Raw genomic sequence first — 15,518 nt, 5'->3', positions numbered from 1 at the left:
GCTCTGCTCGATGCCCTGTGCAATTTCCAAGAAAAATGTGGTGCTGGAGTACTTGAATGTGCAGCTGGAAGATTTGGAAGCTCCAGTTTCTATCTGAGATAGGTCTTCTTGATGCCCAGTGCAATTTCCAGGGGCTCTGTGACACTGGAGCACTGGGAATGTGCAGCTGGAAAATTTGGAAGCTCCAGTTTTTATCTGGGATTGCTGCACTCAATGCCCTGTGCCATTTCCAGGAGAAATGTGGTGCTGGAGCACTGGGAATGTGCAGCTAGAATGTTTGGAAACTCCAGTTTTTATCTGGGATTGCTCCACTTAATGGAGCACTTAATTGCTCTGTGCAATTTCCAGGAGAAATGTGACACTGGAACACTGGAATGTGCAGCTGTAAAATTTGGGAGCTCCAGCTGCTGTCTGGGATTGCTTTGCTTGATGCCCTCTGCAGTTGCCAGGAGCACTGGGAATGTGCAGCTGGAATGTTTGGGAGCTCCAGTTTCTATCTTGGATTGCTGCACTCAATGCCCTGTGCCAGGAGAAATGGGCTGGAGCACTGGGAATGTGCAGCTGGAAAATTTGGAAGCTCCTTTCTGATCTGGGGTTGCTCTGCTGGTGACTTTGTCACTGACCCTTCAGGACCAGGCAGCTCAAACCCAAGTCTCTTGCAGAAATAACTCAAGATTTTTGCTGAGGGTCCTCTGAATGTGGATGTTTGTTTTCTGCTGCTTTTATCCTCTTCCTCCAAAGCATCCACACATTCCTTTTTCCCTGTTTTCCCCTTGCCAGGGTACAATGCTCCAAGCCATTGAGAGGTACATGAAACAGGCCATTGTGGACAAAGTCCCCGGCGTGTCCAGCTCTGCTCTGGTGTCTTCCTTCGTAAGTAAAGCAGAAGATTTTTGTAAATCTGGTGTTTTGTCAGGCTGGGAAGCTGAGTCTGCTGTGTTTGTTTTGGTTTTTCCTTTGTTTCTTCATCTCACTGGAAAATAAGAAAAAAAAATTTCCTTTCTCTCTTCCAATTCCTTTCCTAACATTTGAGTATATCAATCATAATAATTTCTAGTGCAGCCTGGTGCAAAATGCTCAGATTTCTGCAGTCAGTGTAAAACATGAATTTATCTGGGGAGGGGCCATGAAATTATCTGCTGAAGCTGCAATTCAGGATTATTTCTGCTAATAGACACCAGGAGGGCAAGAGGAAGGAACCCACTCTGATTTCCTCTCCCTTTTTGAGGCAAAAAGGCTGGGAAGGATATCATGAGTGAATATTTTTATTAATAGAAGCGAGCATGGTAATTTGAGACTGAGATGGAGGGAAATCCACAGTTTACAGGAGTTTAGGATAAGAGAGTGGCTGTGGAAGTGCTGTGAGTTTGTCTCCAGTGTCAATTCTTTTGCAGCACATGATGAAGATCAGCTATGACGTGGTCAAAAGGTGGATCAATGAAGCTCAGGAAGCAGCTTCCAGTGACAACATCATGGTACAGGTGTGTTTGAGGGTGGATGTCCCTAAAAATGCTGGGGGGCGCTTAGTGGCATTCTGGAAGTTCTTAAGAAAACTTAAAAAATAATAATTTTTTTTAGTCTTTTAAAAGCAAGAATTGTGATTTTGGGAAACAACTTAACAATTTCAAAAAATAAATGAATTTTTCCATGATGCCAGCACAAGATTGTTAATTAAGGGCTGGCTCTGGAGTATCCTTCCCTTTTTCCTGCTAAATTTCTGGTGGCTGGAATGCTGCTGCTTGTCTCACAGTGGTTCTTGCAGAAGAGGTTTGAATCCGAGTGCTGAAAAAGCTTGGGAAATCATCTCACTGCCTCCCAATGAGCATCTCTTGGCCTTCAGAAAATTTGACAGATACAAAAGATGAACCCAAATATCAGCAAGGTCTCCACAAGAGTAAATATTTTGCACAGATATTCCAGACACCTGTGGAAATGGAATTATTCTCTGTGTTCAGAATGTGGAATTATTCTGTTTGTTCCAGACTCATGATCAGAAAGATTCTGTAAAATCAGCTTTGTTCTTGCTTACTTAGCAACTTCATTAAGCCTTGCAGTAAATCAGTTTTATGGGGGTAAAAAAAAGCCAAAACACTTGACAAAGAACTAGAAATGTCCCTTTGTGGTTCCATCAAAAAGGCCTCAAGGATTTTTGTGAGGTCAGCTGTCATTTCAAGGCCTTGGGATATCCTGGATGTGGAGATCATTAGAAATGCAGGAGTTACTGTGCGAAGCTGAAACATTTGAAGTTATGAGATTTAATAGGAGGGGGAAAGGAAATAAATTAACTTTGTGGCTCTTTGGATCTTCAGGAATAGTTGAGAGTGAAGAGAAAGGGCAAGGAAACATTACAGATCTTTGCAACATGTCAGGAAACTCAGCTCAGTTGAGGTTGGAAGGTATTTCTGCCAGGAAAGAGCAATAATTATCCCTCTTTTGATGTTTTAATGTGGATTTTCCAGCTGTACTCAGTGCCTGCCCCTCTGTTTCCCATCCCATAGTATCATGCTTTGGGGCTGCTCTATCACCTTAGGAAAAACGACCGCCTGGCTGTCTCCAAGATGCTGAATAAATTCACCAAATCTGGCCTGAAATCCCAGTTTGCCTACTGCATGCTGATTAGGATTGCCAGCAAGCTGCTCAGGGAATCTGAAGAGGGGTAAGTAAGGCAAGATTTAAATATTTAAATCAGAGAAATTAATTAAGGTTTGGAAACAGCTGTGTTTTTTAAGTGTTTGTGGAAATCTCCAGAGACTGAACTGTAGTGCTGTGATAATGCAGGGACTTTAAGGGAGTTTTCCAGCCTAAAAGATCCTGGAATTGTTGTGTTTGTAGCCCTGAAAGTCTTGGACTCAAGGACTTTTTCCAGCCTAAAATCCTGGGATTCTTCTTTTGTAGCTATGAAAGTCTTGGACTCAATCTTAAATGGGTTTTTCCATCCTAAAAGATCCTGGGATTGTTGTGTTTGTAGCCATAAAGGCTTGGATTCAATCTTAAATAGGTTTCCCCAACTTAAAAGATCCTGGGTTTGTTGTGTTTGTAGCCATGAAAGTCTTGGACTCAATCTTAAGGACTTTTTCCAGCCTAAAATCCTGGGATTCTTCTTTTTTATCCATGAAAATCTTGTACTCAAAGGGTTTTTCCAACCTAAAAGATCCTGGGATTGTTGTGTTTGTGGCTTTGAAAGCCTTAGGTTTGGTCTTAAGGGAGTTTTCCAGCTTAAAAGATCCTGGGAGTGTTGTGTTTGTAGCCTTGAAAGTGTTGAATTTGATCTTAAGGACTTCTTCCAGCCTAAAATCGTAGGATTCTGCTTTTGTAGTCATGAAAGTCTTGGGCTTGAGCTTAAAGTGTTTTTCCAGCCTAAAATCCTGGGATTGTTGCATTTGTAGCCATAAAGACTTGGACTCAATCTTAAATGGGTTTTCCAGCCTGAAATCCTTGGATTGTTGTGTTTGTGGCTATGAAAGTCTTGGATTCAAAGAGTTTTTCCAACCTAAAAGACCCTGGGATTGTTGTTTGTAGCCATGAAAGTCTTGGGCTTGATCTTAAAGGGACTTTCCCATCCTAAAATCATGAGATTTTTATGTTTGTAGCCACAAAAGTCTTGGATCCAAAGGGTTTTTCCAGCCTATAAGATCCTGGGATTGTTGTGTTTGTGGCCATGAAAGTCTTGAACTCAATCTTAAAGGGATTTTTCCATCCTAAAAGCCTGGGGTTGATGTGTTTGTAGCCACGAGAGTCCCCTGTTTGACTTCATCGAGAGCTGCCTGAGGAACAAGCACGAGATGGTGATTTATGAGGCTGCCTCTGCCATCATCCACCTGCCAAACTGCACTGCCAGGGAGCTGGCACCCGCTGTGTCAGGTTGGTCACAGCCCTTTGTAGCCCTGAAACAGCTGAAATAAAGAAATTTAGAGAAAATCCAGCAGAATTATAATACCCAAACCCAGATTTTCTGATAACTTGGGGCTAAAAGTCCTTTAACCCCAAGTTAAAGGGCTTTTGGATGGGATCCCTTTTTCATCCAGAGGTTTAGATGAATGGCATTAGAAGTGGCACGGGGTGATGCTTGTTTTTATCCAGCTGCAGGAATTTGGGATGGGAGGGAACTGTGGATTATTTTGGGTTGGAAGGGACCTTAAAGATCACTCAGTGCCATGGCAGGGACACCTCCCACTATCCCAGTGTGCTCCAAGCCTTGTCCTACCTGGCCTTGGATATTTCCAGGGATAGAACAACCACAAATTAACTGGAAAACTCCCCTCCAGCTGGAATATAGAACTGGAATGTAGAGACAACTGAGCCACCACCCTGTTACTGGCAGTGGGATAAAAACCAGGAGTTTCTTTCTAACCAGTGTGATAAATTATGCATAGCGCTGCATGAATATTTAGCAGTGTGTAGTTGAATGGAGATATATTAGATTTTTTACTCTATTCCTTTCTTTGAAAGAGGCCATGTCTTTGTTTTTTGGTTGTTTTTTTTTTCTTTCCCAGTGTTGCAGCTTTTCTGCAGCTCTCCCAAACCTGTCCTGCGCTATGCAGCCGTGCGGACCCTCAATAAAGTGAGTGCTTCAAAACCTCCAAAAAGCTTAATTCTCTGAGAGCAGAGCCAGCCAGCAGTGCCTAATGATGTGTGTGTTACCTCAAGCAGAGCAGCTGCCCTTGGGATGACTTTATTTGGAATTATTCCATGCTGGAGAATTGGCTTTTCCATGCCAGATCTCCTGGTGGGACAGAAATCTTTCCTGCATGCAGGCTGTGTTTGCTCATTTTGGGACCATGGGGATATAACAAGCTGTAGTTTGATTATCTGTGAGCTTTCAGCTGGAATCCTGGATATTTAATATTACAAAATCCACTTGAAGGAAATAATTCTGATTTCAGAGCTGCACAACACAACAGCAAATATTTGAGGCTCAAACCCATGAGATGTAACTTAAAATCCATTTAACATACTGCAACCAAGCCCCTGAGCTCTGCTTGCATCCAGTGCTTTCAACTGCAGGATGCTACATCTCCCAGATAATTTTGGAATTGCTTTCCTTGCAGGTGGCCATGAAACATCCATCTGCAGTCACTGCCTGCAACCTGGACCTGGAAAACCTGATCACAGACTCCAACAGGAGCATCGCCACGCTGGCCATCACCACGCTGCTGAAGACTGGCAGCGAGAGCAGCGTGGACAGGCTCATGAAACAGATCTCCTCCTTCGTGTCAGAAATCTCAGATGAGTTTAAGGTGTGCCATGGGAGGCCTCTGCTCTTTCCAGCTGCAGGTTTTTCTCCTATTCTTGTTTGGTTATTTTTTCATGAAGCTTTTCCTGTTTGTCAATATTTCGGTGGTTTAGTCTGGCAGTGCAAAATTTAGAATTTGCTTTCCAGCTTAAATATCCTGTGTGCTTTCCTCCCATCACTCCAAGAAAGGAAGAATATCATTTGATGGATTCCTGGCTCCTGTGCAATATCCTGCAAATCTTATACTTCCTGCTGGTTGTTTTAGAGTAGAAGAAGGATTTTAAGTTGAGTTTATATCATATCAGTCTTGATGCATAGTTAGGAAACTGTTAATTATAAATTTCTACCTAATTTGTAAGATCTGTAGTGACTAAGCTGGTTAGAAATTGGTGCACAGTTTGGAAACTGTGTTAATTATGAATTTCTACCTAATTTGTAAGATCTGTAGTGACTAAGCTGGTTAGAAATTGGTGGACAGTTTGGAAACTGTGTTAATTATGAATTTCTACCTAATTTGTAAGATCTGTAGTGACTAAGCTGGTTAGAAATTGGTGGACAGTTTGGAAACTGTGTTAATTATGAATTTCTACCTAATTTGTAAGATCTGTAGTGACTAAGCTGGTTAGAAATTGGTGGACAGTTTGGAAACTGTTAATTATGAATTTCTACCTAATTTGTAAGATCTGTAGTGACTAAGCTGGTTAGAAATTGGTGGACAGTTTGGAAACTGTGTTAATTATAAATTTCTACCTAATTTGTAAGATCTGTAGTGACTAAGCTGGTTAGAAATTGGTGCACAGTTTGGAAACTGTGTTAATTATGAATTTCTACCTAATTTGTAAGATCTGTAGTGACTAAACTGGTTAGAAATTGGTTCAGGATGGTTCAGTTGTACCTGTTGCATCATGAGGAGCACAGCTTTGCAAAATCAGTCTGCTTCAAGTGGTCTTAAGTCCTCGTTTTCATGAGAAAAATAAGTATCAGACAAGTTTGAAATTGCAAAGAGTTTTAATGACAGAACATGACAAATTAAAATTGGATCATGAGCATGCCTGGCCAGAAGGAAGAAAGGAGGGGAAATTCCAATCTTCTTAGCAGAACCAGGCCTTGCACACCCTGGCACAAAGTTGCTCCACGCTGATCCTGAGACTCCACCACCTGATTTTTATCCTTGTACATGGATTTAATCAATCAGGGTGACAACTTGAGATGGAAGCCTGTGTTTTTCCTAGGGAAATGAACACTTCTGTGTTTCCTGCAGGTTGTGGTCGTGCAGGCCATCAGTGCCCTGTGCCAGAAGTACCCACGGAAGCACAGCGTGATGATGACCTTCCTCTCCAACATGCTCAGGGATGATGTACGTGTGACACGGGCTCTGGGGAGGGATTTTGGCAGATTTGGACCTGCTTGGTGATGGGAAGGGTCTCTTCTGTCAGTGGGTGCACAGGGAGATGGGGCTGAGTGCTTGCAGCTCCTGGTGGGTCAGATCTGTGTGAAATGCTTGGGAGTTGGAGTGACTCTCTAGAGCAGAGGCTGGGCAAGATTAAGAGAGTAAAGTGAGTATTTATTAAAGGCCTTCAGTAGGTACACCTGGTGCCTTGAGAGGCTACCTAGAACAGAGGCTGCACAGTATTAAATGAATAAAGTAGGAATTTATTAAAGATCTTCACAGGATACATCTTGGGCAGTGCAAGAGCCCAGCCAGGACTACACCCAAGATGGACTCTGAGTCACGAGTGTTCACATTTTATAATTTTGGTCCATTTCCATGTTGGGGTTTATTGTCCAATTCCAGCTCCAGGTGATGCAGTCCCATCCTCCCAGATTGCTCTCCTCAATTTGCTGCTGTTTGCACTTTTTGGGCCTGAAGCTGCCCAAAAACCAAGGGGCTGGAAAAGGATTGTTTTGTCTGGCTGAGCTGTGAGGAGAACTTGCCAACACTGTATATGAAGTTTAGAGTTAAATTCCAATGCAGTACAGAATCTGGAAAATATAAAACTTAAAGCATCAAACCTTGGGCAGTCAGAAACCTCCAAGGGGCTACACGCAGGATGGACAATGGTCACAAGTTTTTCAGACAATTAAAGTTTGGTCCATTTACATATCATGGTTTAATCCTCAATTACAGTTTCAAGTAATGAAGTCATTTACCCCCACTTTGCTCCCCAGCAAAGTTATTTATTTTTTTGGGGGTTCTAGGGTGTCCTTGAATTTCAGGCCTTGAGGGATTGAAATGTGAAGACAGTAACTAACACTCTCCCTAGAGTTCAGAGTTATACCCCTAAAGCAGTACAGGATTTGAAAAACATGAAAGCTAAAATCCTGATGCTCACAGGGCTGGGAATGCCCTGTGAGGTCATCCAGTCCACTTTTTCCCCCCTGGTTTGTACAAATGATTGTTTTCTCCATGGGAAGCAGTCACTGAAGCGTGAAGGAGCTGAGCATCGCTCCAATCCAAGCCTCACTGTCCCTGATTCCCCTTTGCAGGGTGGCTTTGAGTACAAGAGAGCCATTGTGGATTGTATCATCAGCATCATCGAGGAGAACCCCGAGAGCAAGGAGTCGGGCTTGGCTCACCTGTGCGAGTTCATCGAGGACTGCGAGCACACCGTGCTGGCCACCAAGATCCTGCACCTGCTGGGCAAGGAGGGCCCCAGGACCCCGGCCCCCTCCAAGTACATCCGCTTCATCTTCAACAGGGTGGTGCTGGAGAACGAGGCTGTGAGGGCTGGTGAGTGCAGCTCCAGGCCTGCAGTTCTGGCTCCTGGCCTTTTCCTCAAGCTGGAAATGAAATTCCATATCATTTTAGTAATGTATCCTGGTTTGGGGCAAATTTGGGATAAACTCCAAAGGGGTTTGTCTAAAAAGCAGATTCAAGCAGCCCCACACTGTGCTGGCCACCAAGATCTTGCACCTGCTGGGCAAGGAGGGTCCCAGGGTGGTGCTGGAGAACGAGGCTGTGAGGGCTGGTGAGTGCAGCTCCAGGCCTGCAGTTCTGGCTCCTGGCCTTTTCCTCAAGCTGGAAATGAAATTCCATATAATTGTAGTAAGGTGTCCTGGTTTAGGGCAAATTTGGGAGCATCTCCAAAGGGGTTTCTCTAGAAAGCAGATTGAAGCAGCCCCATACTGTGTTGGCCACCAGGATCTTGCTGGGCAAGGAGGGTCCCAGGGTGTTGTTGAAGAACGAGGCTGTGAGGGCTGGTGAGTGCAGCTCCAGGACTGCAGTTCTGGTTCCTGGCCTTTTCCTCAACCTGGAAATGAAATTCCATATAATTTTAGTAATGTGTCCTGGTTTGGGGCAAATTTGGGATAAACTCCAAAGGGGTTTCTCTAGAAAGCAGATTGAAGCAGCCCCACAACATGCTGGCCACCAGTATCCAGTCTGATTTGTAAGGCCACCCTTTGAAACTTGTCTCTAGTTCCATTTCTCTCCCAGCAGGGTCTGTCCCATTCCAGGGCATCTCTCAGTCAGCATTTCTCATCTCCAGGTTTGCACACAGATGAACACTGTGTGAGCTTTCTGTCAGGCTTTGAGAATTCTCTACAAATCCATTTCCCACATTTCCCCCTCTCAATTGGAAAAAAATTTTGATGACTTTGTTTATTAATTGCTGTGTCTAGTGAAGCACACAAGGCACTATAATTAACATTGTCATTATGCACATAAACCTATTTTGCAAAGCTCCTTTAATTAAGGTGTTGTGGTGGCTTTAGTTTGAAATTGGGTGGAAATATTAATTTTGTGTAGTGGTTTGGGTTTGTTAATTTAAGATATTTTAATTTTAAGATTTCTTTGTTTAATGTACTAAAGAGTGTGGTAGGTTTTGGTGTTGGTTAATTACTACTGGATTTACTTCTTGTTGTGAGATAGGATTAGAAGAAAGGTAAAGCAGGTTTAAAATTTCAAAAGGGTCCCACACCGTGCTGGTCACCAGGATCCAAGATAACCACCAAGATTTAAAGGTGGATATCTTAAAAAAATTCCTAGAAATTAATTTCCCACGTTCAGTAAAACCTCTCAGTGTTCAGAAGAGATGACAAATTCAGAAAGTCGTTGTTGTGGGGTGTAGCTTGGCTCACCCAGTCTCTTATCAGTCCCTCCTGCAGTGGGAAATGTGTCCTGGGCCCTGGTGGGCCATAGGTGTGAGCTGCAGGTGTTTTTCTGGGTGTTCAGTCCAGAGCAGGTTTAAACAGTTCCAAGAAAAAGAAAAGCTATAGTCCAGGGAACTTCTGTGCCTCAGCCAGCTAAAAAACTAACCAAAAAGCAAAGGAGCAGGAATGTGGTGCAGTGAGTGCAGGTTCTGCAAACAAACTGGGTGCTTCTTCTTCCCCCACTTTGCTCTCAAATCCACTTTTCAAGGTGTAAAACTGAATATCCAGCACAAACAAAACAGATAATTGGAGATACAAGCATCATAAAGTCACCCCAGGGCAGGAGGTAATATAAGAACAGGTTTTTATTTGCCCTTCAGAAGCAGTTATGGAAAGATGTCCACAAAACGCTGCTCACCCAGGAGTGAGTACATCTGTATAGGTTTTAAGAAATGAGTAGAATTTATTTTAAAAAAGCACCAATTAAGAGGACAGGTGGTGATGCAGTTTTCTCCCAGGTCAAGTCTTTTTTCTGGAGTCATCTCCTTGTGTTTTGTTCATAAGAATATATTTCAAAGAGTTGTTCTTTTTCTTGGTTCCCAAGAAAACTCAAGATAGCATTGGAATTTTGTATTCTTCAAGCTTGGAATTCTAGAATTTGTATTTTTACTTAGAGAAAGGCCATGGAAAATTACTGAAAAAAACTAGCCACTAATATAATAAACTATAGAGCTACAAATATATATGTAAAGAATCCAAAAAACATTTAAAGGAAAAAAAAGGCAAAACCAAAACAGCATCAGGCTGAGCTATGCTAGATTTCCCTGAAACTGGGTTTGGAGTGTGGGGAGTGATGCTTCTTCCCCAGTCCTTGTGCAGAGCTGAAGTAGATTTATCCTGAGGTTATTCTATCCTCAGATCATCTTGACCTCCTGCTTCAGAACTCAAATAATATATTTATTTATATTATTTATTTATATGGCTTATACATTATTTATATTGTTTATATATTTATACTAATATATATTTAATTTTATTTTTATATTTATTTATCTATAAATATATATTTATCTATATTTATCTATCTATAGAGATATATCTATATATCTATCTATGTCTAAAATATATTTCATATAATAAATTCTATAATTAAACATTTATAATATATTTATTAATATTTATAATAAAGAATATATTGTTCCAGGCCCTTTGCATGCCTGCTGGAATTCAAGGTGTAATACACAAGGAGGGGACACTGCTACTTCCCTGTTGAATGTCACTGTCATAAGTTTGTACTTTCTGAAACAGCTTCTTGTTCTCTCTGGGTGGGGATTCTCTCCAAGCTGAAATGTGATGGTTTTGGTTGCTGAGGTGTAGCCTGGCCCTGGTCACCACTGGGTGCTGGTGTGGAAAACAGATTTATCAGGAGTGGGAGCTGCTGCAAATGGCAGAAGGGCCAACAGTTGGAATATTCCACAGAGCTTCAGCAAATATCTGATGGAGAATTCCCTCAGGACCGGTTTTCAGAGCTGTTAAGCTGATCTTGATCACAGAACTATTTCAATGTGGGAATACAGGAATAGTTGAGTCTTTTCCATGTCAGGGAAAGGTTTATTGTAGAAATGTGTCTTCTGTTGATGGAGTAAACAAGTTACTTTTTGTCTCTTTAAAAAGGAAAAAAGCTTAGAATATTTTCTCTTCAATTTGGTTAAAAGACACTTCATAGGACTTTGGAGACTTCACCTTAAACTTAAGGAAACCCAATTGGACAGGAGCCAAAAAGTTTTGCCAAAGCAATTTTTTAGAAAAAGAAGAGAACAAAAGAAGTTAATGGCTTTTGTGAAGTGGTTTAGTAGGAGTAAGAACCTTTTGCTTTGCCTCTGCTTTTCTCTGTAAAGAGCTTTTTTATTTTTGCCTTTTATTAAAACTTTTTGTTTCCAGCACTGTCACAAGAGCCATCCTGCTTTTTTTATGCCACCTGAGGTAGCTGAGCTATCAAGGATATGATGCTTATCTCTGAGAGCTGATAACACCAGGCTCAAAAAGGGAAGAAGCATTAGTTTATGGTGTGGAAGTGAAGAGCTGAAAATTGAAAATTCAGCCTGTGAGAATGTGTTTGTGCAGAACTCCTCTGACACCTCCCCGTTCTCTCTACAGCTGCTGTCAGTGCTTTGGCAAAGTTTGGGGCACAGAATGAGAACCTGCTTCCCAGCATCCTGGTGCTGCTGCAGAGGTGAGTGGGGCTGGCTGAGCCTGTGGTGACACTGGTGGCCTGCAGACCAGGTCACAGCGGGCTGGGACTGGCACTGAGGTTGGCAATCCCAGCTGGGCACTGGGAAAATGCTTCTTCCACCTTCCACCTTGCCTGCACGGCTGGAGGGAGCAGAGCACTGCTGGAGGAAGAGGAGAGATGGAAGGAAGGATCACAAGGAAGTGAAGGATGGGATTAGTCATGGAAATGTGGGATGGTGGTTTGGCCTGAGGACATTGCTCAGGGGTAATAAATCACAGAGCCATTGACTGCTTTGGGTTGGAAGAGCTTAAAACTCACCCAGTGCCACCCCTGCCATGGCAGGGCTCCTTCCACCGTGCCAGGGTGCTCCAAGCCCCATCCAGCCTGGCCTTGGATCTGCCAGGGATCCAGGAGTAGCCACAGCTGCCAAGGCCTCCCCATTTCTTACTCACATCCAGCCTAAATCTCTTTTGGTTTGAAGCTGTTCCCTCTTGTCCTATCAATATCTGCCCACATAAAAAGTCACCCTCCCCCTACAGAGCTTTTCTACATGTGAGCATTTTTAACACCCCTTGAAGCAAGAAAATTCCTGTCCAGGTTCCTCAGAAATAACATTTGTGTTTCCAGAGTTGGGTGTTCCCGTGTCACAGGTTCATATTTCTTCTTGAGACATGTGGTGTTAATGACTTAATTGAAATTAAACCAACTCCTGTGTGGTACAAACCCATTTTTGCACAATTTGAAAACCTCTGGAGGTAGCTCTGACTGTCACTGCAGTACCAAAGGCAGTTTTCTCAGTGCCATTTTTAGCTCAGCTCTCTGATGTCCAGAGCTGGCTGACCTTGTCCCCTTGTCCCCAAACAGGTGCATGATGGACAGCGATGACGAAGTCAGGGACAGGGCAACGTTCTACTTGAATGTCCTGCAGCAGAGACAGCTGGCCCTGAATGCTGCCTACATTTTTAATGGTCAGTGAGAGGAAGGAAACCACTCAGAGCTGTTAATTCACATGTTTTTTCTGGCCTTAGCACTTCCATGCCATGCTTGTGCTGAGACTGGAAAATTTAGCAATCTAAACCTGTCCAGCCTGGCCTTGGACATTCCCAGGGATCCAGCAGCAGCCACAGCTGCTCTGGGAATCCTAAATAATCTAAATTTGGGAAGCATGGTCTGGGAAATGGAGCCAGCAGTATGACCTGGCTTTAATTTCTTGATTTTTTGCTCCATCTTTTTCAATCCAAACCAAAGATGAGGGTTGGTTATAAAAACACTTTATGTCTGTGATTGAAAATTCATGTGAGCAGAGGATTTAATTAATCCATGTAAAACTCTTGGGAACGAACTGTTTAGACTTGGCAATTTTATGTCATCTTCAGAGCAGCTTTTTTTCTGCTTTGCTTGTTTTGTGTTTCCTGTGGATCAGCACTGTCTGGGGCAGCTCCAGCTCTTAAAATGGAATTTTTCTGCCTTTCTGCTCTGCAGGGCTGACAGTCTCTGTTCCTGGGATGGAGAAGGCCCTGCACCAGTACACACTGGAGCCCTCAGAGAAACCCTTTGACATGAAAACAGTTCCCCTGGCTACAGCTCCCATCTTTGAACAGAAAGCAGGTAACACCCACACTGATGGCAAGGGGCTGAGGCAAGGCTCAGAGCCTTGTTGTTCTGCTGATCTCCTTAGCAGGGCAAATCTCTGCATAATCAGCATTTATTGGGTCCCAGCCTGAAAAAAGGCATTCCAGGAGCTCTCAGTCACTTCTCTGCATGTCCTTGCACAATTCTTGAGCATCTTCACTTAGCACAACCAGCTTTGGGGTTCTTTTTTTTTCTCCCCTTTCCTCCTTTCATTTTTGGTTGTTTTTTTTTTTTGGCTGGCTTTTCAGGCCTAAGGTGTGCTTTATTCCTCATAAGTCAGACTTATTTTCCTCTACTTTCAACCCAGTATTTCCACACCAAAAAAAAAAAAAAGAAAAGATATTTCAGTGTGTGATGAGCCAGGCTGGCAGTGGTTAGCAGCAAGATGTGAGAAACATATAGGGAATATAATAAATATAAGGAAGATACTATAAGGAAGACAATATAAGGAATATTTAGTGGAGACTTAATAGCATTTAAACCTGTATGGTTTAGTTGAGACAGAGCACAAAGTCTGTGCTTTTTTTTCCACAGAGATTGCCCTGGTGCCCAGCAAACCTGAGAAAGTGGCTCCTACACGCCAGGATATATTTCAAGGTAGGAGAGATCAGTGGCTGTCCAGAACTCCAGGAGAGCTGCAGAGGGACTGGGGACAAGGCCTGGAGGGACAGGACACAGGGAATGGCTCCCACTGCCAGAGGGCAGCCATGGATGGGATCTTGGGAATGAGGAATTCCTGGCTGGGCTGGGATTGCCAGAGCAGCTGGGGCTGCCCCTGGATCCCTGGAATGTCCCAGGCCAGGCTGGACACCAAAGCTTGGAGCTTTGGGGACAGTGGGAGGTGAATTATCCTTGGATTTTCCTTCCAAGCCAGACTATTCTGGGATTCTCTGAAGTATTGAATGATAGCAGGATCAGAGCCTGTCCCTACTGATCTTTTCCTTCCTGCACAGAACAACTGGCAGCCATCCCAGAATTTAAGAGCCTGGGTCCTTTGTTCAAATCCTCGGAGCCAGTGCAGCTCACAGAAGCAGAAACAGAGTATTTTGTTCGCTGCATCAAACACGTGTTCCCAACCCACATAGTTTTCCAGGTGAGAGAACCCAGCCCCTTTCCCCAGGGCCCAGCAGGATTTGGCAGAATTGATCAAAACACAGGAAATTTGCTGCGTGCCACGGAGGATTTTAGCTGATTTTGGAGGGGGGAGTGCTGTGGGATGAGGAAGTGTTTGCAAGTCCCGTTCCCTGTGTTTGCTGCTGCAGTTTGACTGCACAAACACCTTGAATGATCAGCTCCTGGAGAGAGTGTCGGTGCAGATGGAGCCATCAGATGGGTATGATGTGATCTGCTGCATCCCAGCTCCCAGCCTGGCCTACAACCAGCCTGGCATGTGCTACACCCTGGTCAGGATCCCCCAGGATGACCCCACTGCAGGTGAGAAATTGTGCCCCACAAATCCCTCAAATGAAGGTTTTGGGGAATGCCAGGAGTTGGGGGTGTGGGCTTTGGCTCATCCTGAGCTCCTTGGATTTTTATTTCCTGTGTGCCTGGTGGTTTTAGTCTGAGCTGGGTGGAAATACTAATTTTGTGTAGTGGTTTTGGTTTGTTATTTTGAGATTTTGTTAAATTTGAGATTTTTTTTTTTTTGTTAATATATTAAAGAGTGTGGTGGGTTTAGGTGTTGGCTAATTATTAATGTATTTACTTCTTGTGTGAGGTAGGATTAGGAGGAAGCTAAAGCAGGTTTAAAAGTTTAAAAGGGTATAAAGAAAGACTTATTAACAGTAACTAACAGAAAGAGTAATAAGAATTAGAATCAAATGTTTAGAATACTTTTTTACATGTACAACTTCTCAGCAGTTACACAAAATCTGTTACCTCAGTTCCATAGATACCTCCCATGCAAAACCACCACAGTGTCTCACAAATGTCACAATCATTTTTAGCAAAATTATTTTTATAGGTAATCAGTGATGTTGGAGGATTAAAAATGGGATGAGAGCATGCAGGTAATGGAAATTTGGATTTATGACCTGAAATCAATGGAAGGAACACATTTAAAACCATGGATGTTTGATAGAGTTCAAGAACAGAATCACTAAAAGGAAAATGCAGACAGAATAAAAATATTCCTAATTTGAGGCTTTATTTAATGGACTAATTAAATTTCTCCTCTCTTTAGAGAATCAGAAACTGCTAAAAAATATAGGAATGAGATTTTCTTGGATGTGAAACTTCCCTGCCTTTTCTTATTCTCACTTAAACACCACTGGGTTTGCAGTTATTTAACACGACTTATCACTGGAGTGGATTTTAAAGTTATTTTAA

General features: G+C 42.9%; 1 protein-coding gene across 2 annotated transcripts in view; it reads left to right on the top strand.

The window, feature by feature from the left end:
- COPG2 (COPI coat complex subunit gamma 2) overlaps positions 1-15,518 on the top strand; it is a 36,038-nt gene that overhangs the window by 17,248 nt on the left and 3,272 nt on the right. For both annotated transcript variants that reach the window (XM_072918300.1, XM_030289653.4), the window contains exons 7-20: positions 781-873; positions 1,395-1,481; positions 2,499-2,656; positions 3,728-3,861; positions 4,494-4,561; positions 5,049-5,237; positions 6,495-6,590; positions 7,721-7,964; positions 11,483-11,558; positions 12,423-12,526; positions 13,041-13,166; positions 13,725-13,787; positions 14,144-14,283; positions 14,453-14,624. In XM_072918300.1, coding sequence (XP_072774401.1) covers positions 781-873; positions 1,395-1,481; positions 2,499-2,656; positions 3,728-3,861; positions 4,494-4,561; positions 5,049-5,237; positions 6,495-6,590; positions 7,721-7,964; positions 11,483-11,558; positions 12,423-12,526; positions 13,041-13,166; positions 13,725-13,787; positions 14,144-14,283; positions 14,453-14,624 — 1,750 coding nt within the window. The remainder of the gene's footprint in view (positions 1-780; positions 874-1,394; positions 1,482-2,498; positions 2,657-3,727; positions 3,862-4,493; positions 4,562-5,048; positions 5,238-6,494; positions 6,591-7,720; positions 7,965-11,482; positions 11,559-12,422; positions 12,527-13,040; positions 13,167-13,724; positions 13,788-14,143; positions 14,284-14,452; positions 14,625-15,518) is intronic.

The sequence above is a fragment of the Taeniopygia guttata genome, chromosome 1A, assembly GCF_048771995.1.
Source record: "Taeniopygia guttata chromosome 1A, bTaeGut7.mat, whole genome shotgun sequence".
In the NCBI taxonomy this organism is placed as follows: Eukaryota; Metazoa; Chordata; class Aves; order Passeriformes; family Estrildidae; genus Taeniopygia; species Taeniopygia guttata.
Note: the sequence above shows the minus strand (reverse complement) of the source record. Positions and strands in the feature narration are given on the sequence as shown.